This window comes from Myotis daubentonii, chromosome 21 (assembly GCF_963259705.1).
Source record: "Myotis daubentonii chromosome 21, mMyoDau2.1, whole genome shotgun sequence".
NCBI classification, from domain to species: Eukaryota; Metazoa; Chordata; class Mammalia; order Chiroptera; family Vespertilionidae; genus Myotis; species Myotis daubentonii.
Genome location: NC_081860.1, coordinates 14484173 through 14509078, shown reverse-complemented (window position 1 = coordinate 14509078; position 24906 = coordinate 14484173). Strand labels below are relative to the sequence as shown.

General features: G+C 51.7%; 1 protein-coding gene across 1 annotated transcript in view; it reads left to right on the top strand.

Moving 5' to 3' along the window:
• The window catches only part of ST8SIA2 (ST8 alpha-N-acetyl-neuraminide alpha-2,8-sialyltransferase 2), a 38864-nt gene that overhangs the window by 5665 nt on the left and 8293 nt on the right, over positions 1-24906 (top strand). Inside the window, exons 2-5 of the mRNA XM_059677962.1 lie at positions 14727-14789; positions 18539-18667; positions 20945-21202; positions 24538-24831. Coding sequence (XP_059533945.1) covers positions 14727-14789; positions 18539-18667; positions 20945-21202; positions 24538-24831 — 744 coding nt within the window. The remainder of the gene's footprint in view (positions 1-14726; positions 14790-18538; positions 18668-20944; positions 21203-24537; positions 24832-24906) is intronic.

Genomic DNA, 24906 nt, shown 5'->3' with positions numbered 1-24906 from the left:
TCCCTCCTGGTAGAGTGGACATCCAACCAATCAGAACTAAGGCCGTCCAGTATACTGGGGCCAGCAGACCCGGTGCCCCAGCCAAACATCAGGCCAATCTAGGGAAGTAGCAGATGCCAAGGGGTGAGCTGTCATCGTCAGCCATGACTAGATCCCTGAGCCGGCAGCACCCACTGCCGACAGCCAAGTTCGAGGTGAGGGGCACCCTTTAGAGGCAAAGTCCAGTCTGTGAAAGGAAATGACCTTTTCTTTGAGTCGTAGCAGCCAGGCACTCCCTAAGAGCATATATATTTGTTCAAGATGACGTGACTTTTTTCTCCCTAAAGTTCATTCTTCTTTTCAGTCCCGGATACTTCACTCAGATAGAAACATGCCTGGAGAATGAAATAGGAAGGAAAAAGTCTCTGGTTTTTAACTCACTGTTCCCAGTCCTTGTTGCCAATGGTTCCTAGCATCAAATTTAAGTTGTAAATAGATGTCCAGCTTAGAAACCAATTCGCTACTCGTGGTCTCTCTCCTGTTACAGGGCAGGGTTGCTGGGTTTTAAAATGGTTTAGGTCTGACCAATTGGGGGTGTTGTAAATGGCAAATTAGAAATCCTTCTCAGAGAGAGTGGAATTTTATAAGGGCTCCCCTTGCTTCGAGCACAAGTAATACACAACCTAGCCCCTGCCTCCCTCTTCATTCTTCCTGGGCTCCAGCCATCCATTCCACCCCATTCACAGTTCCCAGAATGCACTGTGGCTTCAAGCTTCGGGGCCTTTGCACATGCCTTCCTCTTTCTGGAACAACCTCCTTGCAAAGCATTCGCAGGCCCCATCCCCCCCTCAGAATGTCTGGGGTAGCTGCCCTTCCTGTGTATACCCTGATCATGCCAGTAGCCTATGGAGATGGGCTCAACAATTATGTTTTAATTTTCCTTAGCCCCAGCGCCTGGTGATAAGTATATGGCTTATTAAACGAAGCCGATAAAATATCATTTGCCTGAAATCGGGCCTAGGACATGACAAAAATAAGCGTTCAGCCTTCTGCCCCCCCAAAGGGCGATACTATTCTAATAACAATTAAACACCCCGCACTTGCTCAGAATGCCCACTGCCCCCCCCCCGACTACCACCCCCCGACCAGGCGGCACAGCCCAGGGAAGGGCACTGTTCATGGTCAGCACGTGGGGAAGCAGCCCGTGGAAATGGAAGGCCCTTTCTGGTGTGTAAAGAGGAGGACCGGTGGTACATTTCCCACTGCCGGTTCAGTTATAAGCAGCGGTGGAAGCCCATCTCCAAGCCTCTGTCCTGCTCTTTATTCTCCGAGAGTCACCCTCTTCCTGCCTGGAGACGAGGTGCCGCTCTGTCTTTATCACCTGACCGGCTCCCATGCTGACCTTAAGAGCAGACTGAACTTGGGGCCGATCGTTTCCTTGTGAGGGCTGGTCCCCAGAAAGGAGGCTGGGAGTCGTGTGTCTGAAATATTGAGGGCGTAAGACATATGAGGCCAGGTCTGCGTGTGTCATCGCAAAGATTTTCTTTATTAAAATAGCACTTGTCAGCTGGGTTTTGGTTTTTCAAATGCTGGTCACACCAGGAGGTGGGGGTGGGTCAGTCGAGACTTGTGGCAGCTGTGTGGCCCCGAGACAAGCTCAGGAGCCTCATCTCTCTCAGCAGAAGTGAATTAGACAGACAGATGGGAACATCAGTGAAAATACCTGAGGGAGGGGCAGGGACCTGAATTGTGGGGGGGGGGGTGCCTCAGGAGACAAGCCCATCTCCCCAAGAGAAGTCCCAGGCGAGATGCTCAGGTGCCATCAGTGCCCGGGGACACCATCCCCTGCGTCTGAGTGACTGCTGGTCCGGGGCTTGTCCTTAAACGTTGGGATTACTCACTCCCCTGGGTGGCAGCTGGGCTGGTTTTAAATGCTCCCCGGTGGCCTGCAATTCGTCACTCGGCTGGGAAGCTGCCTGGCGTCCTGACGGGACCTGTTTGTCCCAGGGTTTTCTCAGCGTCAGCTGTCTCAGACTTCACGCCGGAAGGGGGTCGCTCCGACTGGGGAGACAGCCCTGGTCCCGACAAGACGTATCTATTAGATCGGCGGGAGGCGGCTCCGCCCGGCATGGCTAGACTGGGAGTCTTGATTCACTGCTCGAGGAAACCAGCTCCCACCTTGCGTGTGGGTGTGTGTTTGAGTTCTGGAATTGCTCCGGGAGAACGACGCTCTCGCAGTCACAGAGAGTTTCCCCGGGCACTTTTTTTGTTATTATTGGATGCACTCAGCTCTGCTTCCTGGTCCCTTTGTAAGGCTCCCAGCTGCAATTTCCCGTCCTCCGTCAACGGCTGGAGGTTGAGTGACCCTGAGGTCAGTGGTTCCCAAAGGCTGGTCTGCATACGGGGGGGCGATCCCACAGGACAAAGAAAGGAGAAGTGAAAAAGTGCAGGGCAGCTACCAGCAATTATGTTAGTTTCAAGCTGCCAACTGGCATCTCCTGAGAACTGCTCTATATTCTGAGATGCTGTTCTTGTTTTCTCGTAGGCATTGATATTCTTTCTTTCCTGAAAGAGGGAGATGGTAGATAAATCTTGCGATCGCCTTGTTAGCTGAAGAGGTTGGTTAACCTGTGACTCCCCAACCCCAATTTTCTGGAATTATTGCTGACCCCTGAAATCCGATAGTCTGGCTCTGAGTTAATCTTGAAGAGCACCTCACACATCTTTTCCCCGTGGAGGCTGCTGTCAGCAGGGATGACAGCGGTCATTTTTGTCCCCGCTGCTGTGTGCCAGGCGATATCCTAAGCCAGTGATGGCGAACCTATGACACACGTGTCAGAGGTGACACGCGAACTCATTTTTTTGGTTGATTTTTTTCTTTGTTAAATGGCATTTCAATATATAAAATAAATATCAAAAATATAAGTCTTTGTTTTACTCTGGTTGCAAATATCAAAAAATGTCTATATGTGACACGGCACCAGAGTTAAGTTAGGGTTTTTCAAAATGCTGACACGCCGAGCTCAAAAGGTTCGCCGTCACTGTCCTAAGCCCTCTCGCTATATATCCACACCTGTCATCTCCCCAGCGAGCCCCTGGGGTCTGAGTTATTGTTATCATCATCATACAGACGAGGAAGCTAAGGCCCAGAGCAGTTAAGTAACTCAGCCACAGCCACACAGCGAGGAAGTGGCAGTGCTGGGGTTTAAACCTCCAAAGGATGAGACCTCTCCAGAAATGACACCCAGTGGGGGGAAATACACATGCTCGGATTTCCAGAGGACGGAGCCTGGAAACATGAAGGCCTGTGGGAGAGAGAAACCTGAAGAATGACAGCGAGAGGCCGAAGGGGACAGTGCTGCAGCCGAGGCTGTAGGGGAATATGGCAGCCCCAAGAGATGGATGCAAGACAGGGTTGTCCACTCGGGATCACCTGGTTGTGGATGGTGGTCCCACCACACACAGACGCTGCCTTCTCTCTTGCCCTCTGCTCCCTGGCCCCACTGAGTCTCATCAGAATCGGAGGCTCTGGAGCATGGCATTTGTTTGACTATCTCATTGAGAGAGAGAGAGAGAGAGAGAGAGAGAGAGAGAGAGAGAGAGAGAGACAGACAGAGACACTGGAGGAAGAGAAAAACAACACACATGATCAAGGCCTGGAGGAATTTTCTTGTGGGAAGAGAAAGGCTAGTGCAGTCGGCTTCCGTAGGCCCCGTGGAGCCTGGCGAGGATGGAAGGACGTGGCCAGGAGGGGACAGACTTCTGCAGGGAGGCTGCACAGGCACAGGGAGGCCCGTGTCCCAGGGCTGACGCCGTGCCCGCAGTTCTGCTGGCAGCGCCATGGGTCACGTGCTTAGCCCTCATAACCACCCTGTTTGCCCCCTGGCAGACGAGGGAACAGAGGCTCAGAGAGGTTCCAGGACTTGCTAAGGTCACGCAGCTAGAAAACACGGAGCTCAGATGTCACCTGGGTTGGCCTGGGCCATGGCTCACACTACTTACTCTGCTACTCTCGTGCACTGAAGTCACCGGGCTTCCTGCCCTTATTCCTCCTGCTGCCCCAGGCCCCCGACACTCTCAGTCTCACTGTCTGCCACACGGAGTTTGGAAAGGGAAGCTGGGAGCATTGGCGATGATGGGAAAGACCCATGGCAGGCCCGGCTGGTGTGGCTCAGTGGTTGAGTGCCAACCTATGAACCAGGAGGTCACGGTTCGATTCCCGGTCAGGGCGCAGGCCCAGGTAGTGGGCTCTGTCCCCAGAGCAGGGTGTGCAGGAGGCAGCTGATCAGAGATTCTCTCTCATCATTGATGTTTCAATCTCTCTCTCTCCCTCTCCCTTCCTCTTTGAAATCAATAAAAATATATTTTTTTAAAAACCAGACTCATGGCAGGTCAGAAGAGCCTCCTAATCCCAATCACCCTCAGGAGTGACATTTCAGCAGATGTTGAAGGGGTGGCCGCACTTGGACTCAGCCCAGTGAGGTGTGGGTGCTTGCTATTGGGTTTCCCCGTCTCTGATTTCAAGAACAAGAATATTGGCTGTGCTCGGAGGAGCGGGAGCCAGGATTAATTCACACCTTTCTCGGTAAATGTCAGCGGAGCTTAAATAATGAAGGGAGGAAGCATACGATATCCAGAGAACATGAGTGGGTAAACTGATAGGGCGGTGGCTTTCGTGTGCTCTTCTGTACGCCGTAAGCCGCAAGCTCCTTCCACCGCCCTTCTGGTCCCAGAAGTTTGGGGGTTACTTCACGTGGACTCTGGATATGCCTGCACTATACCCTAATCACCATGAAGAGCGCCTGGCAGGTGCCCAAGGCACATTGATTAAGAGTGGGATTTTGGTTTCAACAACACAACATCAACGTATTATTTAATTCAAAAAACTGTATAATACCGAGAGGCATGGCGGGGAGGTGAAAGGAGGGAGAAAAAGAGGAAAGGACACACACCTAGAATTAGAGAAATGATCACATTTTTTGTTATGCGTATACTAGTACTTGAACACACTTTCTGGAAGTGGCCCGAGCAGCCGACACCCGGAAGTTAGAACTGTGAGAAGTGCACATGCGTACTGTTATGTGGGTCCTCTGTACATGCTGTTGGCCCGCCTGCCTGTCCCCACTCAGTGGAGGGACCAATCGGTCTCATGAAACGCTAAACCGCATGGAGGGAAGACGCGGATGGTAGGGTAGGGAGGGTGGGGCAGGGAGGCTGGAGGCCAAGGGCGCCGACGGCCCAGAGCACCCCTCCCTCCCAGATCCAGGGTCCTAGCTGCCCCTTCCCTTACCACCGGCCTCCTTTAGTGTTTGGGTCAAGGATGAATCCGAAAAGAGAAGAGGGTCCCAAAATGCTCTTCCTGAGATGTGGCTCCTGCTCGGCAGGGAACTGCTGACATACAGCTGTCCCTTCTCTTTTAGGTGCATGCCACTCAGTTCCCCTAAGACAGTGGTTGGCAAACTGCGGCTCACGAGCCACATGCGGCTCTTTGGCCCTTGAGTGTGGCTCTTCCACAAAATACCAACTTCTGCGCATGGGCCATGAAGTTTCAATCGCACTGTACATGAGCGCCCGCACGTGGTATTCTGTGGAAGAGCCACACTCAAAAGGCCAAAGAGCCGCATGTGGCTCGTGAGCCGCAGTTTGCCAACCACTGCCCCAAGAAAATTGGGTGCAGCGTGTGCTGTGGATTCCAGGGGCAGCATGTGCAGAGCTGTGGTTCAGGACTGTCAGAGGTAGAAGGTAGAAGCCGTGCTGGCCCCACCCCAGAGTTTCTGACTGAGCAGGTCTGGGTGGGGTCTGGTACCTTTGGTTCTTTTGGAGGACCACACTGGAGGACCATACTGGGAGGATCACTGTACTGGAGCCTGTCACTCAAAGCAAGGACCACACTGGGAGGACCACTGGACTGGAGCCTGTCACTCAAAGTGAGGACCACACTGGGAGGACCGCTGGGCTGGAGCCTGTCACTCAAAGGGAAGACCACAATGGAGGACCACAGGGCTAGAGCCTGTCACTCAAAGCAAGGACCACACCGGGAGGACCACTGGGCTAGAGCCTGTCACTCAAAGCAAGGACCACACCGGGAGGACCACTGGGCTAGAGCCTGTCACTCAAAGTGAGAACCACAATGGAGGACCACCGGGCTAGAGCCTGTCACTCAAAGCAAGGACCACACCGGGAGGACCACTGGGCTAGAGCCTGTCACTCAAAGCAAGGACCACACCGGGAGGACCACTGGGCTAGAGCCTGTCACTCAAAGTGAGAACCACAATGGAGGACCACTGGGCTGGAGCCTGTCACTCAAAGTGAGGATCACACCGGGAGGACCACTTTTGTATGCACCCTCCCAGTACTGGTGGGCACAACTGGCTTCCCAGCTTTGTGCAGAGTCCCGGCCTGAGGTAGTGACCTTGGCCACTCAAACCAGGGCAGACTTGTCTGAGGATCCCTGGTGCCCATCACAGAGTTGGTCTACAGTGACCCTCACATGGATGCCATAGAAAGTAATAATTATTACAGCCACTTACTGGATGCCTACGTGTGCACCAGAGGTTTTCATATATCACTTCACATCTTTGTTATAAAACCCTGGCAAAACCCACTTTATGGACAAGTACACTGAGACAGTGAATTAAGTGCTTAATAAATAGAGGAAAAAGAGCTGGGTTTTGTCAAGGTCCAGCCACTGTTTCTCAGGTGCCGGGATTCAGCCCTGGGCACGGAATGCTTCTCTCTCTTTGTCCCTCTCCCAATGAGGCCCAAGGCATGAGGTACGGCAAGGAGGAATCCTAGCGAAGGATTGAATTGATTACGGAAGATGCTTAAGGAGGCTGCAGGGTGCCTGGGCGTGAAACCACCTTGACTCGGGGCTGGAACAGGGATAGAAATCTCCAGAGAAGCTGGTCAGCAAAGCGCTCCTTGGCCTTGGCCTTAAGCCCCTCGTAGGCTTAGCTAAGACGTGACCACTTCCACAGCCAAGGGCCCCACTTCACGGCTGGCACACACTGTAACAGTTCCCTAGAGTTTTGGGGGTTCCTGAGTGGTCTTAGTGGCCTGCCCAGTCTGCAGTCTAATTCCGAACTCCACTCCGAGTTATGAAAAATGGAGGAATTGAGGCGGGTCAGGGGCCTCTAGGGGCGTTGGAAGGTGAGTGTAGGGGGCCTTTTAGAACCCATCTGCTCCTTCGGATAAAGACAGCCTCCGGGTGGGATGGAAGCCAAGAATGTAATTGTATTTGTTTTTGCCATTATTTTCGATTTAGGGCAAGGGACCGTGGTATGCTACTTAGGACAGTGATATCAAGATTCCTTTATGATAAATTCATTGATGTTTGTAAGTGAATCAATTGAAAGCAAAGTATTAAGTCAACAAAGTAAAAGTATGCAAACCCATGAAGGCAGACCGGGAAAATGACTGAGGTCTACGCAGTGCCGATGGGCTGGCCTGCCTTCTTCCACACAGCCATCACCTGCCCCCGTGAGAGTGAAACTGTGACAACTCCTTGCAAAACCTCCAGAGAGAGTGAGCTAATCTTTTCCAGACAAAGTATCAGATATAATTCCCAATGTATCTGGGAAACTACCCAGTGCACAAACACAGCATCCTCCAATCAAACAATCTTGTGGATGACTTAAAAGACAAGGATGGCTTTGCCAGCGTGGCTCAGTGGTTGAGCGTCGATCTATGAACCAGGAGGTCACAGTTCGATTCGCAGTCAGGGCACATGCCCGGGGTGTGGGCTCGATGCCCAGTTGGGGGTATGCAGGAGGCAGCCGATCAATGATTCTCATCATTGATGCTTCTGTCTCTTACTCCCTCTCCCTTCCTCTCTGAAATAAAAAAACAAAAAACAAAAAAAACCCACACAATATATTAAAAAAAGAAAGAAAGAAAGAAAGAAATCCCAGCCCACAGATAAGTAAGCATTGTTAGCAGGGTGATTCATGGTTCTACACAGGCTCCCTGGCCTGGTACACAGAAGCCAGAGGACTGGAAGGATGTGGCCAGAATTGGGAATCAGCCAAGCTGGCGGCTGGCCGGCTGCAATCAAGCTGATAACAAGGAGATTCATCAGGGTCCGCAAGCTCCCCCCTCCCATAGCATCACGGAGGGTTTTTAAATCAATGCTGGTCTCGCTGGCTTAATGGTACCTAATCTTACCTTTTGAAGCTGGAACATTTGGGAGTTGAGATCAATTGAGATAAAATAAAGTAAAATGTATTGACCTTGGGATTTGGGGTCTTCATCAGAGCCCCATTGTGTAGTGTTGTTTTTATTTTCTGTCTTGGAAATAGGTGGAGGTTAGCCACTGAGGAGGAGGGTTCTGCCTGGACCCAGTGCTGGTAGATTGTTCTAGTCTTTCTCATCTTCTACAAGATGGTTTTTCCTAAGGGAAAGACCCTCTCCTGCCCGTTTATCGCTGTATACCCAGCGCATGGCACCTGTCAAGTGTTCAATGCCTGTTCTTCATGGGCAGCGTTTCAGGGTAGCCAGCACCCGCTGGGAAAGCATGTCTGTTTCCGGTGAGGTGCCGCCGTACCAGGCCCTCACGGTGCCCCTGGAGAAAAAAGCCTGGGGACTGTTCCCTGGCGCCTGGCCTCTGTGACAGGTCCGTGGGCTCCCGGGTCATCACAAAGCTGGTTGCGTGACATGTGTCTGCCTCACCATGCACAGGGGTTTAGAAGCTCTGTGCTAGATGCTGGGGACACGCAAAGATGACCAGAGCACAGAGAAGGTGCCCAAGGCGCCTGCGGGCCGGTCGGGGAGAGTGTTCTTGTGTGATGATGGGAAACGAGTCTGGAGTCAGAGATCGGGGCTTTTCATGTGCCCTTAAGGACAAGCTCTAGCTCTATGGCCCTCAGTGGCCCCATCTCTGAATGAGGGTTAGGTGAATGGGCAGGTCTCTCTGACACAGTGGTTCTCAACCTGTGGGTCGCGATCCCTTTGGGGGTCAAATGACCCTTTCACAGGAGTCGCCTAAGACCATCAGAAAACATATATAATTACATATTGTTTTTGTGATTAATCACTATGCTTTAATTACGTTCAATTTGTAACAATGAAAATATATCCTGCATATCAGATATTTACATGACGATTCATAACAGTAGCAAAATGACAGTTATGAAGTAGCAACGAAAATAATTTTATGGTTGGGCGTCCCACGACATGAGGAGCTGTATGAAAGGGTCGCGGCATTAGGAAGGCTGAGAACCACTGCTCTAACGCATCACAGTGGGCACTGCCCTCCATGAGTCTACCTGTTGAGAGGGGAGTGCAGACTCGCTGGAAATAGCGAATCCTTTTGCTTTGCCTCTAACTTCCTTGCTCTGAAATTTTAAATCAGGCCAGTAAATAGGTGCTGATCTATTTTCATCCACCACCTGCTCTACATTGAAAAGGGCGGGGGGGGGGAGGCCACTAACAGAGGAGGGAGGCAAGCTAACCCACTGAGCGTCTGCTCATGGCCAGGCCCTACAATAGAGGTGTTCACACTCGCAAGACAGACTCGATGGCACTGCTATTCCCGCCCCTTGGCACCACCAGGAGAATGGTGGCCTTACAGCAGGACTGGTGTTCTGGGTAAATTACGCTCCGTGGACCACATTTCAGAGAAGCTCACGAGTGTAATCAAATATTGGAAAGCTGTCATCAAACATAGCTAAGTTGGGGGGACTTGGGAGGCCTCCCTCCCTTGGTTATCAGAAAGATTTCTTCTCTCCAGCAAACATCTGGGGTGTCCGGTATAGCAGCCCGGGGGCAGTCCCTGTCCTGGGTGTGAGCCCTACCATGTAATAAGAACAAAAAATGGCAATACTGCGCTAATGATGCTGACGATTCGTACTGTAGGAACCCCAAGGAGGGCGTCCCCACGGAGGACTAGGAACCAGAAAGACATTCTCTGGAAGAGGCAGGATCAGGGTGGACCCTGTGAGTCTCTATTCCCACTTCTGTTTTCTCAGCGCCAAGGCCTTGGGTGGGTGCTCATGACTCTGTGCCTTCGTTGGGATGTTTGTCTTTCTTGTGAGGGTTTCCTGCCTCCACATTTAGTTTTTAAGCAGCTTCACAGGGGAGACTATCTGTCTCCATCCCCGCTTTGTCCCCCCTCTCCCGCTGCCCAGAGCCCAGCTCAGGGCCTGGCACATAGTAGGTGCTCAATAAATGAATCTATGGAGCGGCAGGAATCATAATTCTATCTCAGTTAACACATTCTGTTTTCTTCCACCCACTGCTCCTTGTTGCTCCCTCGTGGGCAGCCCTGTTGAAATGCCACTTCCCTGAGGACAGCTATTCGGGGGTCTGGGCAGAGTCCATAGGCAGCAGTGGCTTGTTCCGCTCTGGAGCGAGGGCAGCGGCCATCGCCTTCACTAACGACTCCGCACTGACAGTCACGTGTGTCCAGTGCGTCTCCCTGTTTCCCCGCAACAGGACCCTGCTTTCCAGGGACGGACATCAAGACCTAGAGAGTCAAGTCTAGGGGGCGGCACAGCTGGTGCCCCTCAGGAGCCAGGACCCTAGGCCCCGCCCCGGTGGCCCCAGCTGTCCTCTTCCCACCGCTGGGCAGGGGCAGTGGACATTTATCCAGGACCCGGCAGGGTGGGGAGGGGGACACATCAAAGACACAGAAGAGAAGCAACTTCAAAGGCTTCCCCTTGCTGGGTGCCCTCTGGGGGTTTTCTCAGGAAAAGGCGGCAGCTGACATTAATGGGGACACGGCCTCTGAACGCGGTCCCTCAAGAAACGAACAAAAGGAAGGGGAGAGAGGCTGGCTGAAGGCAGAGGCCTTTCAAGTCCTGGCGAGGCGGGTTCAAGAGCTAAGCGTGGCGTGCGGGAGTGATGGAGGGGCGTTCTACTCCTCTTTACAGACCCCAGGGGTTGTGCCACGTGAATGAAACGAGAAGTTGGCAAGGCTGCCAAGCTCAAGGATAAGGTTTTGCAGTAGTATATGTCTAGTACAATAAAAGGTTAAATGACATCCAAGGTTAAATAATGGATACTAGCCGGGCTGGTGTTGATCTCTGGTTGAGCATCTATCTATGAATCAGGAGGTCATAGGTTCAATTCCCAGTCGAGCACTTGCCCAGGTTGCAGGCTTGATCCCCAGTAGGGGGCGTGCATGAGGCAGCCAATCCATGGTTCTCTCTCATCGTTGATGTTTCTCTCTCCCTCTCTCTTCCTCTCTGAAATTAATTTTTAAAAAGCAGATACTAAGTAACTGGCCAATGGAGGTGCTATGGTTTGAATGCGTATGTCCCTCTAACGTCATGTTAGAAACCTACCCCCCAATGTGGTGGCAGTAGGAGGTGGGGCCGCTGGGAGGTGAGTAGGCCACGAGGGTGGAGCCCTTGTGGTGGGATTAGCCCCCACGGAGCTCCCTCTTCCTGCTGCCAAGTGAGGGAACAAGGGGACATCTGCAGCCTGGGAGAGGACCCTCCATTAACCTGCTGGTTCTCCAACTCAGGCTCCCAGCCCCCAGAACTATGAGCAATAAATCTTTGGTGTTGATGAGCCACCCAGGCTATGGCACTTTGTTCTAGCAGCCCAAATGAACGACAACAGGAGAATTCAGTGCATTTCCACAGAAAACCGTTCCTAAGCACAGCTTTTAATGGCTGGATCGCTTTTTTCCCTTCTTGGAGTGGTGGATCTCACATAGTTTCCCAATTAGCTCACGAACTGTCTCACAGCTACTTGTCGAGTGACTTTGCCCCCTCTTAATTCTCAGGTGCCTCCTGGACTGTATAGTCGGTGCTTACGTGCAGCAGGTGAAGGGCAGGGTGCGGGGCCTCGCTTTCTGCAGGCGCAGGAAACCTGGCTACACTCAGACCACAATCTGAATCTTGTTGGGCGTGGATAGAGAGAAAAATGGAGTTTTCCCATTGGGGGCACCCTCCGCCAGGGGGACAGGAAGACTCCGAGAGAGACTCGATGTCTTACAAATGGAGCCATAAAGTGTTGAGAGGCAATGATTTAAAATAATGGCTTTTCTGAGCCAGAGGAATATTAAAGACGCCCTGAGGACTCTAACCCATCCCTTGGAGTCGTTCATCATGCCTCAACCTAGTATAGGGTGTCCCAAAATTCACGCAAGATTTGCAATTGAATTGAATTGCAAATCTTGCGTGATATATTTCCTCCCGAGGAGAAGCTCTGTCCAGGGCCACCCTGTGGTCAGACCCAGGTGCCTCCGTTTACTCCAAAGGCGTTCTGGTTTGGGTGGTAAATTATTGGGTCCCCCTGGTTACAGGTGACAGCTTCATGGTGAGGAAGGATCAGGAATAAGCATGGCGGGGAATGTTGGGCATCCAAGTGACCTGTTTTCTTGCATTTTGATGTGCAGTTGCCTATAAGTACTTTTATAGAAAGACAAGCGCAGTTGGCAGGAACCTGACCAAAGCCCTAAGTTCTCACGGGTGTTTTCTGAAGTTAAGCGGAGGGGAGAACCTAGAGCAGTGATGGCGAACCTATGACACGCATGTCAGAGGTGACACGCAAACTCATTTTTTTTTGGTTGATTTTTCTTTGTTAAGTGGCATTTCAATATATAAAATAAATATCAAAAATATAAGTCTTTGTTTTACTATGGTTGCAAAGATCAAAACATTTCTATATGTGACACGGCACCAGAGTTAAGTTAGGGTTTTTCAAAATGCTGACACGCCGAGCCCAAAAAGTTCGCCATCACTGCCCTAGAGTGAACCGGCACCTTTTTGTACTATGACGGAAGCTGATTGATAAGCACAAGTTTGCTGAAATCAAAGCAAATGGCTAAATCACATCAAGCTAATATTTAACAGGAAGGAAGCGAGGCTGGCAGAGCAAGGAGCTGAGCAGCCAATAAGGGGTGCGCAGTGGCAGAAGAGAGATGGCCATGAGCTGCTGACCTCACCCTCCCCGTTGGCACCTATGGAAGCATCCATGGAAGCCCGGTTGTCATGGAAACACCATTGTCAAGGCTGTAACCTACACTGGTCTCTTCAGAGCTCTGTGCCCAGCATTGTTTCAATGTCTATGAAGTTCAAGAGCTTTGGTACACTGATAAGACTTGCTCGGTAGGAAAAGGTGTCTTGGAGACAGCTGAGCACAGGGATAGAGATACTAGGCCTGACCTGATGAGCAAGAAGTTAGTTGAGTGGGTGGAGCTGGAGGAGATGAACACATTGGCGAGAGGCAGGGGTGGCGCTGGGACTAAATCTAACTTTGGTGCGAGCACCACGCTAGAAGCAGCACTCGCTGCCTTTAAAGCTACAGCTGCTCTGATGTTCACGGTCACACTGAGTCCCCTCTGGCCCAGGGAGCCCCGGGTCTGACACGAGTGGATTTATGATTATGGAGCCAGAACTGGCCAGATAGTCCCAGACCCCAAGTTAGAAGTCAAGAGCTCCACTGTCCCCAGGGGAACCAGGGGGGGACAAAAAGAAATACTAGGAATTGACTTAAAGTGTGAAGAACCAATGACACTCTGTGTAATTAAGAACTAGACTTGGAGTGACAAATTTGAGACATGAGTCACAGCATCCTTTCTGTTGTCTGGTCATCCGGCTGTGAACTGGGAGAACATTGCCTGTTGCCAAATACTTTAAAAAGACATGTCTATCAGGAAAAGACAGTATGTGTGTTTACACACACACACACACACACACACACGATATCTACAAGTATGTGAAGCCTAAAGAAAGCCGATAGAAAAATCCAAACTTAAGACCACTACAGAGATAGGCATCAACCTCCCCAGAGTGTTCTCATCAAATCACATTATTCCTTAAAATACGCAGCTTTCCCAGTGACTTCAATTGTTTCTTTGGAGGGCACCAACACCTTGACTGAAAGGCTAGATTGAACTTAAAAAAAAAAAAATAGTAACAACGAGAAAAGTACAAGGAAATATGTCCTCAAACCACACATTCTAGAATCAGTAAGAAAAAAAAACACGATTTAACGTAAAGTAATTAGCCTCACATACGACTTTTTAAAACCAGGGTACAGGGCACAGAGTGGTCAAGGTACCAGGGTAAGATGGGTTCACCCATCGCCTGGCCCCGTGTGATAGCAAAGCAGCGCGAGACTTCATGGCCTGAGAGCCCGGGTCCGGAGTGGAATCCAACAGAACTGAATGGATGGCTGGGCTGGAAAAGCCTCGGGGCGCTTTTACTCCAAAAACGTATCCTCCAGAGGAACGCGCAAAGGACCCCGTTAGTCACCCACCTCCTGCTCCCCACAAAGTGACACCACTTAATATTATGTCTCTTGCCACCAAAAAACAAACCGCTACCACATTCGGTTGGAGGCACTACTGAGCCATCTTGCTGCCTCTGTTGAACTTCTGGTGTCTCGAGTGTGGAGAGAATGTGATAACAACATCTTAACACGTGGGAGCGAAAGCCAGAGACTCGGGGAGCAGATGCTGAGACGTGCTAAGGAGTGGTGGCCTGTGGGGTGACGCAGGGGAAATGAGTCCCCAAGGACTTTGTCTCAGGGCCCAAGTGGAAGCCTCAAGTGGAAACCGTGGTGTGGATTAAACTATGTTCCAGGGGGAGGAGGGGAGGACCTGGGAGGCCTGCGTCCCTGAGAGATGTTTGGGTTTGTGGCCGGGTCGGGATGTTGCCCGTCTTGGAGAGGCCAGAGGGAGGTCTCGTCCACCCTCTGTGGGTCTCCGAGGCTGGCTGCGGGATCTCCTGAGGCCTGAGGAGGGCTGTGCCAAGAAGAGCTGTGTTTATAAATAATGCATTTCCTTTGTCTTGCAGGAATTCTGGAGGCAGAGGTGCAATCAGATCGGCTGTGAACAGCTTACATAGCAAATCTAATAGGTTTGTAAATTAGATTTTGTGTTCATTTGTTTTTGCTGTAAGGCAGCTATTAATCTGCTTCTCCTCTTGGCTGGATGGTGCCCTTCCTACTTGGGAAACAGATCTGTTTTCTTTCACTTTGGCTTTGCATTTTCCTAATCACTTTGTGCGGGGGGGGGGGGGGGGGGGTGTCCATAAAATGTCCATGAAATGGCCCAAGGTCTAGAGGCTGCAGAGATGGGACGCTCAAATGCTAAGAGTCACTTTCTGGACAAGAGTCACCCGCATGGAAGCACGTGGACCACCAAGGAGCTTATTCATAACTTGCATTTTTGCTGAGCAATGGAGACTCTGAAGGGAATCAGGACGTTTACCCAATTTCATTGTCGATCTCGCGTCCAGGACATTAAGATGGAAAGTAAAGCATTCAGAGACTTTTGCTGAGGCCCCTTAAAAATATTAGGGAGTCAACTGAGAAATGCTAACCGTGATAATTGAATGCACATTCTACATTCTGAGCATGCTTCCTCCCATGACAGGCCTTGGCCAGGGGACAGCTTGGTGCAGGGCAGCGAGCAAATGCGTGGCAAGCCAACAGACCCAGGCTTGCCTCTGGCTATGGTTGGGCCATGCCTCTGAGTCCCCATTCTCCATCAATGACGGCTGTATCACAGCTCTGACCAGAGTCTCATAAGCCCAAACTGACGGGGCAATGGGAGGAGAAAGGGAAGGCCAGTGCTCAACATGAAGGCCTTGTTTGACTTTCTCAATATGCTGTTTTGGTCAGTCAGGGATGGAGCGGTCCAGGTATTCGGAGTAAGGTCTGTCATTTGCCCTTCCGTAGTTCTTTCAGGTCTCTTGACCATATGACATCTATCGAGTATGTCTGTTCCTGAGCCTAGAGGACTGACTCAGGCCATGGTCCTGTGTCCCTGACATCATTGCTTCTAGATCTCGTCATGATCTCTGAACCACCTGGGAGCTACAGATGACACTTACGCTGTGCCTGGTGAAATGTAGATAAACTATGTGTCTCTCTCCCACTGTGGAAAGATGCCTTCTTCTTCAGAAAGAAGGTCCTGCCCCTGAAGCAGGACCCCACCCCCATCATGCTCTGTGGTCACGTGGGGTGGGGGTGGGGGCTCTTGGGAGCCAGGCAGACCTAGATGCAGTCCCGGGCCTGTTAGCTGGGACCTTGGACACGTGATTTCACGCCTCTGAGCCCCAGTGTCCTCATTCAGTTAGAATAATAACACATCTTTTTCCAGGGGTGTTTCAAGAATGAGGACCTCTAAATAGAAGGTTCTATCCCGGCCTGATGTGTTAAAGGGACTCAGTTGAGACTTATTCCTATCACTGTAGATGCACTCATGGCATCAGAAGACAGAGAAACGTAAGCCTGACATGAGACTCCAGTGTCACTGGGCTGGACCGGGTGCTGAGGACAGGAAGTCACAGTCACTGGAGAGGACTCTCCATTCATTCATCCAGCCGTGTCTGTGCGACACAGGGCATGTACACCAGTGAGTGGAGGCGGTCCCTGGGGTTATCTTATCTGTCCCTTGATTTTACAGATAAGAAGACAGAAGCCAGGGACTCAAAGTGACTTCCCCCAGTACCCCAGAGAGATAGCGACAGAGCCAGGGTTCAAGTTCAGTAAGACCATGGCTGGTTAGGCAGGACCCTATCCAAGTTTTCGCTAGGAAGTAGAGACAAATGGAATTTTACCGCTGCCCATGCCAACGTTTACCTCTTTCTTTTTCCTGCCTTCATCCCCTGGGTCCCTACCTTCATTACAGACAAAGCCTGGAAGCCCTTTCCGCGGGTTTCTGAGCACGTCTCCTCCGCAAGCATCCTTGTCACAACACCCCTGCCGATCCTTCATGGCTGAGAGAGCCCGGGGCACCCAATATGCTCCTTTCTGCGGAGCATCACCCAAGATTGAATCTAAATTAAACCACAAGAGTCCCTGGTTACTGATGAGACTATCAGCCGGCCTCTTCGTGTTTCTATCACATGCGCCTGCTGATGTGAGCTGCGGCGAAGCTTGGGGGCGTGGGGTAGGGCAGCTAAATCAGTGGCCCTGGGTGTCACTGCTCCCACCTGTGGCCCACACAGAAGTGACAGCGCTACAGAGACGCAGCCACAAGCAGCTCCCATTGGAGCCTCCTGAGACGGCAGCCGGTGATGGGTATGGGCCCTGGGTGGTCCTCATAGAATTCCAGAGCCTTAGCGCTGGCGTCTTCCGCTTCTACACCCTCTTCCTATAAATGGGAACTCTGGGGCTCAGAGAGGCAAAGTGATTTTCCCACAGTCACACAGCCCGGGAAATCTTCCCACTGCACCCTCTGCTTCCTTTCACCAAAGCAGCAAACATGCCACAGGGTTGAGTCTCCCGTTCCTCTCAGAGGCTTCCCTGAAGCCTGGATGCTAGGCCTTGGTCACTAACTCTTGACTCTTTTATTCTCGGCTAACGTTACATATATTTGAACCCAAGACGAGCGATACCAGTCAGGAATGCTGAGGAACGGAGCTGTCTGGGGAGAAAGCACACAGATAATATGCACCCCCCCAGTGAATATCTTCTCTCCCTGCAAAAAGCAAAATTGAGCACTGGGCTTAGACACCCTTTTTTAACTTGGCTGCTCCATGGTAAACGCAAGCAACATCGGTGCTTGTTTTAGATTCTTTAAAGCTCCAGAATCGGGCCTCCCAAACCCAGTCATCATCGTCGCTGGGCGACTCTGCCGCCAGCACAGACAGAGCTTGGGAGGTGACCCACATGCGTCTGCGTGCGGCCGGCAGAGGCGGGCCGGCTCCTGCCTGTGGATGTAATTGTAACCTAGTTTCTTAGAAACCCACTAGCATAGATTTCAAGGCTCTGAACTGAGGCGGGGCCTGAGGTTCCTGAATTGGGTGGAAAGATGGTGTGCGCCCAGAATGGTGATTTGCCCTCAGCGTACAGAGCCATCCATCCAGGCTCCCCCAGGACAAAAGGCAAATGTGCATCCAGCAAACACTTAGTTACTGAGCACCCGCACTGGGGAATATAGAAATGAGGAGGGGTATTCCCCGGCTTACAGTCTAGTGCAGTGGTTCTCAACCTTCCTAATGCCGCGATCCTTTAATACAGTTCCTCATGTTGTGGTGACCCCCAACCATAAAATTATTTTCATTGCTACTTCATAACTGTAATTTTGCTACTGTTATGAATCGTAATGTAAATATCTGATATGCAGGATGTATTTAGGCAACCCCTGTGAAAAGGTCGTTCGACCCCCAAAGGGGTCTCGACACACAGGTTGAGAACCGCTGGTCTAGTGGGAGAGGGAGACACAGCATCAAGAACTCTGAACAAGGCATCTCAGTGACAAAGGAGGGGGTGTTACAGATCTGTGGTTTTCTCCTCATTACGTTTGTAAACCATCAGGATACTCGGCTGTTAATGCAGCTGCTATTTGGAGTTTTGCTAAGGCAACTTGGAGAAGTTTTATTCTGACCGTGACTGCTAGGTTTCATTGGGAAGAAACACGGGGGTGAGGGGGGATAGAGAGAGTTTATCACCCCCTTTCCTGTATGTCGGATACACCACAGGGAGGATTTTGTGCATTCTAGAAGATAAATAGACTTTCTTCTCTTCTCAGGTAATAACTGCAATTTTGCTCTTCGGAAGAAGTTTACAGTCAAGCCCCAGCAAAAACACAGCGATGGGACTTGTCGTTGGCATGCTAACAGATCATATCTACCCCTCTCTCCCTTCTCCCTTCCAGAGCTGAAGGTGTAATAAATGGCTCCTCACCACCAGCTGTTGTTGACAGAAGCAACGAGAGCATTAAACACAACATCCAGCCGGCCTCAGCCGCGTGGAGGCACAACCAGACGCTGTCTCTGAGGATCAGGTAGTGGTAATTACCTCTCGGACGAGACCCGGGCTGGGCCTTCTTGGGCACAAGCCGGCAAATTGCCACTCTCCATCATCTAAAGAAGTTGGTTTAGAAGGAAAATGCTTACCTCCCACCGAGGCAGGTTTCGTCTGGAAGCGGTCAATTGGAAATAAAAACCCAAGGCCGGCCCAGCGGCCCGGCATGTGTGTGCAGCCGCTCGGTCCCGTGGCTGGCAGGAGCGGAGGTCCTGGGTGGAAGGAGTGGGTGCTCAGCAGTGGGGCAGCTGTGAGAGCCTGGAGGCGGGGGGCGGGGGGGTGCGGGGCCAGAGGTTGCTTCTCCAAAGGACCGGGGAAGGACTGCTTGCTTGGGGACTGCCTGGCATTAGGGCCTCCCACTTGGAGAGTCTTTGAAGAGCTCCCCCCACATACACATTCACACAGTCCTATAGCTTGGGTAGGCTGCCTTCTCCAAAACATGAAAATGAAAAACCATATCCGATCAGGTGGCCCAGGAGCTGGCATGACACCTGGTTGCAAAGGCAGAGCTCTGAGTTGCTGGGTGGCGGGAATAGGCCCCTGTAACCTAGGAATTTCAGCTTTAGTACTTTGGCTACTTGCCTTTGATATCGCCACCACTGCCCAGCAAAGATGGGTCAGTATAATCCAACCATTCGTTTTTAGGCATTGCACCGGGGGCCCGAGTGCTGCCATGAATCAGGCAGGTTAGTGGGGAGACAATCGAAGCAAAGACAAGACAGAACAGGACAGGACAGGATGGTGTGGTGCACACAGTAGGCAGTATTGCATCTTATAACAAGGTAGAGATAAAAAGATCATCCAAGGAGAGAGTACTTCATTTCGTAAGAGAACCAAGATGGCTGGCCAGGAAAGGAGCGATGGGTTTTGAAGGATGATTAGGAGTTTGCCAGGCATGCCAAGCTGCTTTCCACTGGCATACAGTCTAAAGAGCAGCGGTGCCCAAACCTAGACGCAGGTTACAGTCACCTGGGGAGCTTTAGGAAGCGTGCTGAGACCTGGCCACGCTCGGAGGCGGGGTTCCTCAGGTGTCAGCGGAACCTCTGAGTTCTCTATAGTCCCCAGGTGATGGAACGGGCATCTGCCGGGATGCACCACAGGCTGCGAACATCCCCATCCCGCAGGCTCAGGGGACAGTCAGCCATCTGGGTGACGGGGCAACCATCTTGCAAATCTTCTCATTTGCAACACGTGAGAAGATGCTGACCTTCTGGGGCTCTGAGGAAAAGCAGACGTTCTATCTGAAAGGGCGTCATTGCGTCTGTTTCACTGCAGGAAAGGGAACGCGTTTCAGCCGATCTGGGTACCAAACTTCCTTCTCTCTAAAACTTGAGTCATCTCTAAGGATATCTGGGGTGAATTAGAACGTTCTTAAGTAAAACCTCAGGTTCCTGGGGCCAGGCCGGCAAGGTTTGAGTAAAACTCCCCGGTGATGCATAGAGGACACCCATCCTTTCTGTGGCTACAGGCTATGCTAGGTGATTCTAGAACTTTCCCCCTAAATCAAAGTCAGCCTAGAGCCTAGACAGCTGTCCTTTGATCACCTTCGTTTTGAAACCACACAGCAACCGTGCTCTGAGGGACGAGAGAGCCATCACTAGTTACAAACCTCAGACCAGACAGCAGTTAGGAGGCCGGAAATCATACTTCACAAAACAGACCAGCTTACGAACTCAGTCTCTCAAAAGGAGAGCGATGGACACACCTCACGGTAACCACGTTCGCATTCACCCCCTGGGAGGGCCCTGTGCCCGGAGACGTCTTCCATGGAGGCATGAGGGACATGGGTCATCCTGGCTGCCTGTTCCCAGTTCAGGACTCACTGTCAGATGGCGGCTCTGAGTCCTGCAAAGGAGGGGAGTAGCTGACCACTGTCTGGGCTTTCCCGAGGCTGAGGGGTCTCCTGGGGAGTGCTAAGACCAGGAAGTCCTGGGAAAACCAGAATGTAGGGCACCCTCCCTTCCAGGGCCCTCTGTGATGAGCTCGCTTGTGTCCTAACGAGTCATTTCCCTCCCAGGGCAGTTTGCACACCTCCTAGGAAGTAGGCATAACCATAGCAACCAGGTTGGCCACCGCCATAATCGCCTCTGGGCCATTTCTGACAGTCCCTGCCCAGAACCTCTGAGGGCATCTGAACTCGGCACTCCCTGGGTGCCGGGCGCCATCAGCCCCGCAAGGCGATGCCGGGCAGGAGAAGCCGGGTTGGCAAAGGGCAGCTGGCACCGGGGAGACTGATCCTCATGTTTGGTTTTTGCAGGAAACAAATCTTAAAGTTCTTGGATGCTGAGAAGGACATTTCCGTCCTCAAGGGGACCCTGAAGCCCGGAGACATTATTCATTACATCTTCGACCGAGACAGCACGATGAACGTGTCCCAGAACCTGTACGAGCTCCTGCCTAGGACCTCGCCGCTGAAGAACAAGCACTTCCGGACCTGTGCCATCGTGGGCAACTCGGGGGTCCTGCTCAACAGCGGCTGCGGGCCGGAGATCGACACACACAGCTTCGTCATAAGGTACCGCAGCAGGGGCGCTGGGTCCAGGGCAGCAGGCGTACTTGAGTGTTGCCAGTTGTCCCAAGAGGTTGAGCCAGGACACACTGGTTGTGTTAGTCGCAACCTCGTGGGTGGTGTAACAACTGTACAGTGTGAACGGTATGAAATAAATCCATGTAAAATGGGGGGGGGGGAGGGCACCTTGATGTCTCTGGTCCCAATGTCCAGACTGCACCCCAGACCAGTTATCAATCTGGGGGTGAGGGGTACGTGGCCCAAGGAGCCAGGTAATTCTGTTGTACAGTTAAGGATGGGAATTGCTGGTCTAGTGCAGAGGTAGGCGATCTATGACCCACAGCCTATTTTTATCAATAAAGTTTTATTGGCACACAGCCATACCCATGCATTTTCATATCCTCAATGGACGCTTTCTCACTGCAAAGGGTGTAGTTGGAAGGAGCTGAACTGTTGCAATAGTGTATATAGCCCGCAAAGCACAAAATATTTATTATCTGACCCTTTACAGAATAAGTGTACCGACCCCTGCATAGAGCCTGCTATAAAAGAGTAGTAAGAAAATCTCCTGGTTAGTCCAAGTTTGCAAAAGTCTTTTAAGTGTTGTGGCAGGTCATAGGCTCCTAGTAACTTTATATCCTGGAGTCAAAATCTGGGAAGTGAGAGAGCAATGGAGAAACTCAGGTTTTATGTTTGACCATCATTCTCACTGAAATATCATCTCTCATTTTCAGTCCCCTGGGACACACCTGGAAGTATTTACTCAGGACCCCGACACCTGACCCCCAATCCAGACAGACTCGGAAACAAGGCCTCGCTGTCCCCTGGTCAAAAGTAGGGCACTGGGAGCCTCGAGTTTCATCTCAAACAGTGCCCCAGCCCTGGCAGAACCGCTACCACGTCTCGCATTTCTGCCGGGACCGTCCCTACGCAAAGGGAGCCTTGTCTTGGGCAGCCCCCTCCTAGAGCTCCTGGGACCTCAGAACGTGGGACTGGGCAGTGTGTCTGCCTCTGTGTCCGCTGGGATGGAAAAGCCACCGCAGCCTGGCGGCCAAACCTGTTTTAGTTTTAGTTTATCTTTTGCCAGGTTCTGCCTGTGTCTGGCCTTTATAATGGCTCAGTCCCTCCTTCTCAAAGCCCGCCAGTCTGAAGACTGAAGGAGGGAGGGGAAAGGGGAAAGAAAGCATGCTAGGTTTGTCTCACTGAGAGCCAGAGAAGGGGTGAGGGTGGGGTAGGACAGGCGTTAAAGATTTAAAGTTTGGCCCTAGCTGGTTTGGCTCAGTGGATAGAGCGTCAGCCTGCGGACTCAAGGGTCCCAGGTTCGATTCCAGTCAAGGGCATGTACCTTGGCTGCGGGCACATCCCCAGTAGGGAGTGTGCAAGAGGCAGCTGATCAATGGATGTTTCTCTCTCATCGATGTTTCTAGCTCTCTATCCCTCTCCCTTCCTCTCTGTAAAAAAATCAATAAAATATATTTTTAAAAAAAAGATTTAAAGTTTTGGGCGGAGGAAGCAGCGTGAGGAAAGCATGGAAATAAGAAGGTAGAGGCACGCATCCTGGAGGTCACTGACTGGCCACATAGGCTGCACACAGGGCTGTAAAGAATTGAGGCCAGACAGGAGGGCTGGTCCCCACAGGGTCCCCGTGAGCCTTCAATGCCAGACAGAGGACACTGCCTATCTTAGGGTCACAGGTGTGCAGAGTCAATTCCCAGAATTGGGGATTAAAACAGCATTGTGCGCATGCACACACACACACACAAAACCTTTCATAGGGAGAATCCTATACACAAATGCCCTTCCACAGGGCATATGTTAACTTACTTAAGTCTCACAACTCTGTCAGGAACGTTCTATTTTGTCCTGGCTTTTGCAATGAGGAAACTGAGATACAGAAAGTCAGAGGTCACACGGCTAGTTCACGCCAGTGTCAGGCCTTGGGCATGAGCTGCCTCTCGCACCTGCAGACTTGCCTTCTGACACCTAATTCCATCCCAGCCAATAGTACTACTTTGTCTAACTGTTGTCTAACTGCTGCATTAAGTGTGAATCTATCCATGTCACTCTCCTGCTCAAGAGCCTACAGTGGCTCCCTATTGCTCTCAGAACCAAGCCACTGACACACAGGCCTTTGTTATCTCACCCTCCTTGCCTCTCCTGCCCCATGTCCTCCATGCAATATGCTCTAGTCCAGTGATTCTAATGCCGCGACCCTTTAATACAGTTCCTCATGTTGTGGTGACCTCCAATTTCATTGTTACAAGTTGAACATAATTAAAGCATCGTGATTAATCACAAAAACAATATGTAATTATCTATGTTTTCCGATGGTCTTAGGCGACCCCTGTGAAAGGGCCGTTCGACCCCCAAAGGGGTCGCGACCCACAGGTTGAGAACCACTGCTCTAGTCACACCACATTACTTGCCTTCCCCTAAATACTCACTCTGTTCCCCACCTCTGTGCCTTTGCACACATTTATTGCACCTGAAATGCCACGGTATGATGTTTCCTAAACTGCCTGGTTATAGGACTTACCTAAAGAGCTGCAAAAAGAAACTTCAATTTCTAGGCTCACCTGTTGAATCTGGGTCTCCAGGGGACGGGCCTGGGGAATCTGCATATTTAACAGGTGCCTGAGGTGTTTCTTCTGATCTGTCCTATGCGCCTTTTCCACTATTGGGCTTCTGCTCATCCATCCTTCTAGACTTCCCTCAATGGTCACCACCTCCGGGAAGACCGCCTGACGCTCCGCCTTCCCATAATACTGACGACAATAGCGACATGTACTGAGCCCTTCCTGTGGACCAGCAGTGTTCTAAGGACTGGGGGTGGTGACTCCTCTAAGTCCTGGGAGGGGTGGGGCTCCGGTCTCACCATCGCTAAAGAAACTGTAGATGCTCCTTAGCCAAGAGAAAGCTCTCGGGAAGCACAGAGAGGCTGAGCAGGTTGCCCGGAATCACACAGACAGCACGTCTCAGAGCTGAATTCTGAACCTAGGAGTGTCCCTGCAGAGCCCTCCCTCTGTCACCTAATGTGGCCAGGTCACACCTGCCAATGTCATGGTCACCTTGTGGGCTGGGGGTTGGCTGGCTTGCTTCCTTCCTCCTCTGCTGGGTACTGAACTCCAGAAGGCAAGCACCTGACACCCCCAGGGTGCAGCGAAGGCCATGTATGCGCTGCGAGCCTAGTGAATGTGTGTGGCAGCTGGAGGGGTGACAGGAGACGCCGGCGAGTGCAGGAGGGTGGTTTTGGGATGAGAAGTAAAGGATGGATCAGGTTAGATGTAAGCAGAGGTGTCTCGGCGTTCCCAAAAGAACCACCCTGTCCTTCTCTCTGGCAGGTGCAACCTGGCGCCGGTGCAGGAGTACGCCCGGGACGTGGGGCTCAAGACAGACCTGGTGACCATGAACCCTTCGGTCATCCAGCGTGCCTTCGAGGACCTGGTCAACGCCACGTGGCGGGAGAAGCTGCTCCAGCGGCTGCACAGCCTCAATGGCAGCATCCTGTGGATCCCCGCCTTCATGGCCAGGGGCGGCAAGGAGCGTGTGGAGTGGGTCAACGAGCTCATCCTGAAGCACCGCGTCAACGTGCGGACTGCCTACCCGTCTCTGCGCCTGCTGCACGCCGTCCGCGGGTGAGCGGCCCCTCCCCGGGGAAGGGGGCTGTCGCTGGGTGGGGGAGGTACTTGGTCGGCAATACTGCTTTCCTA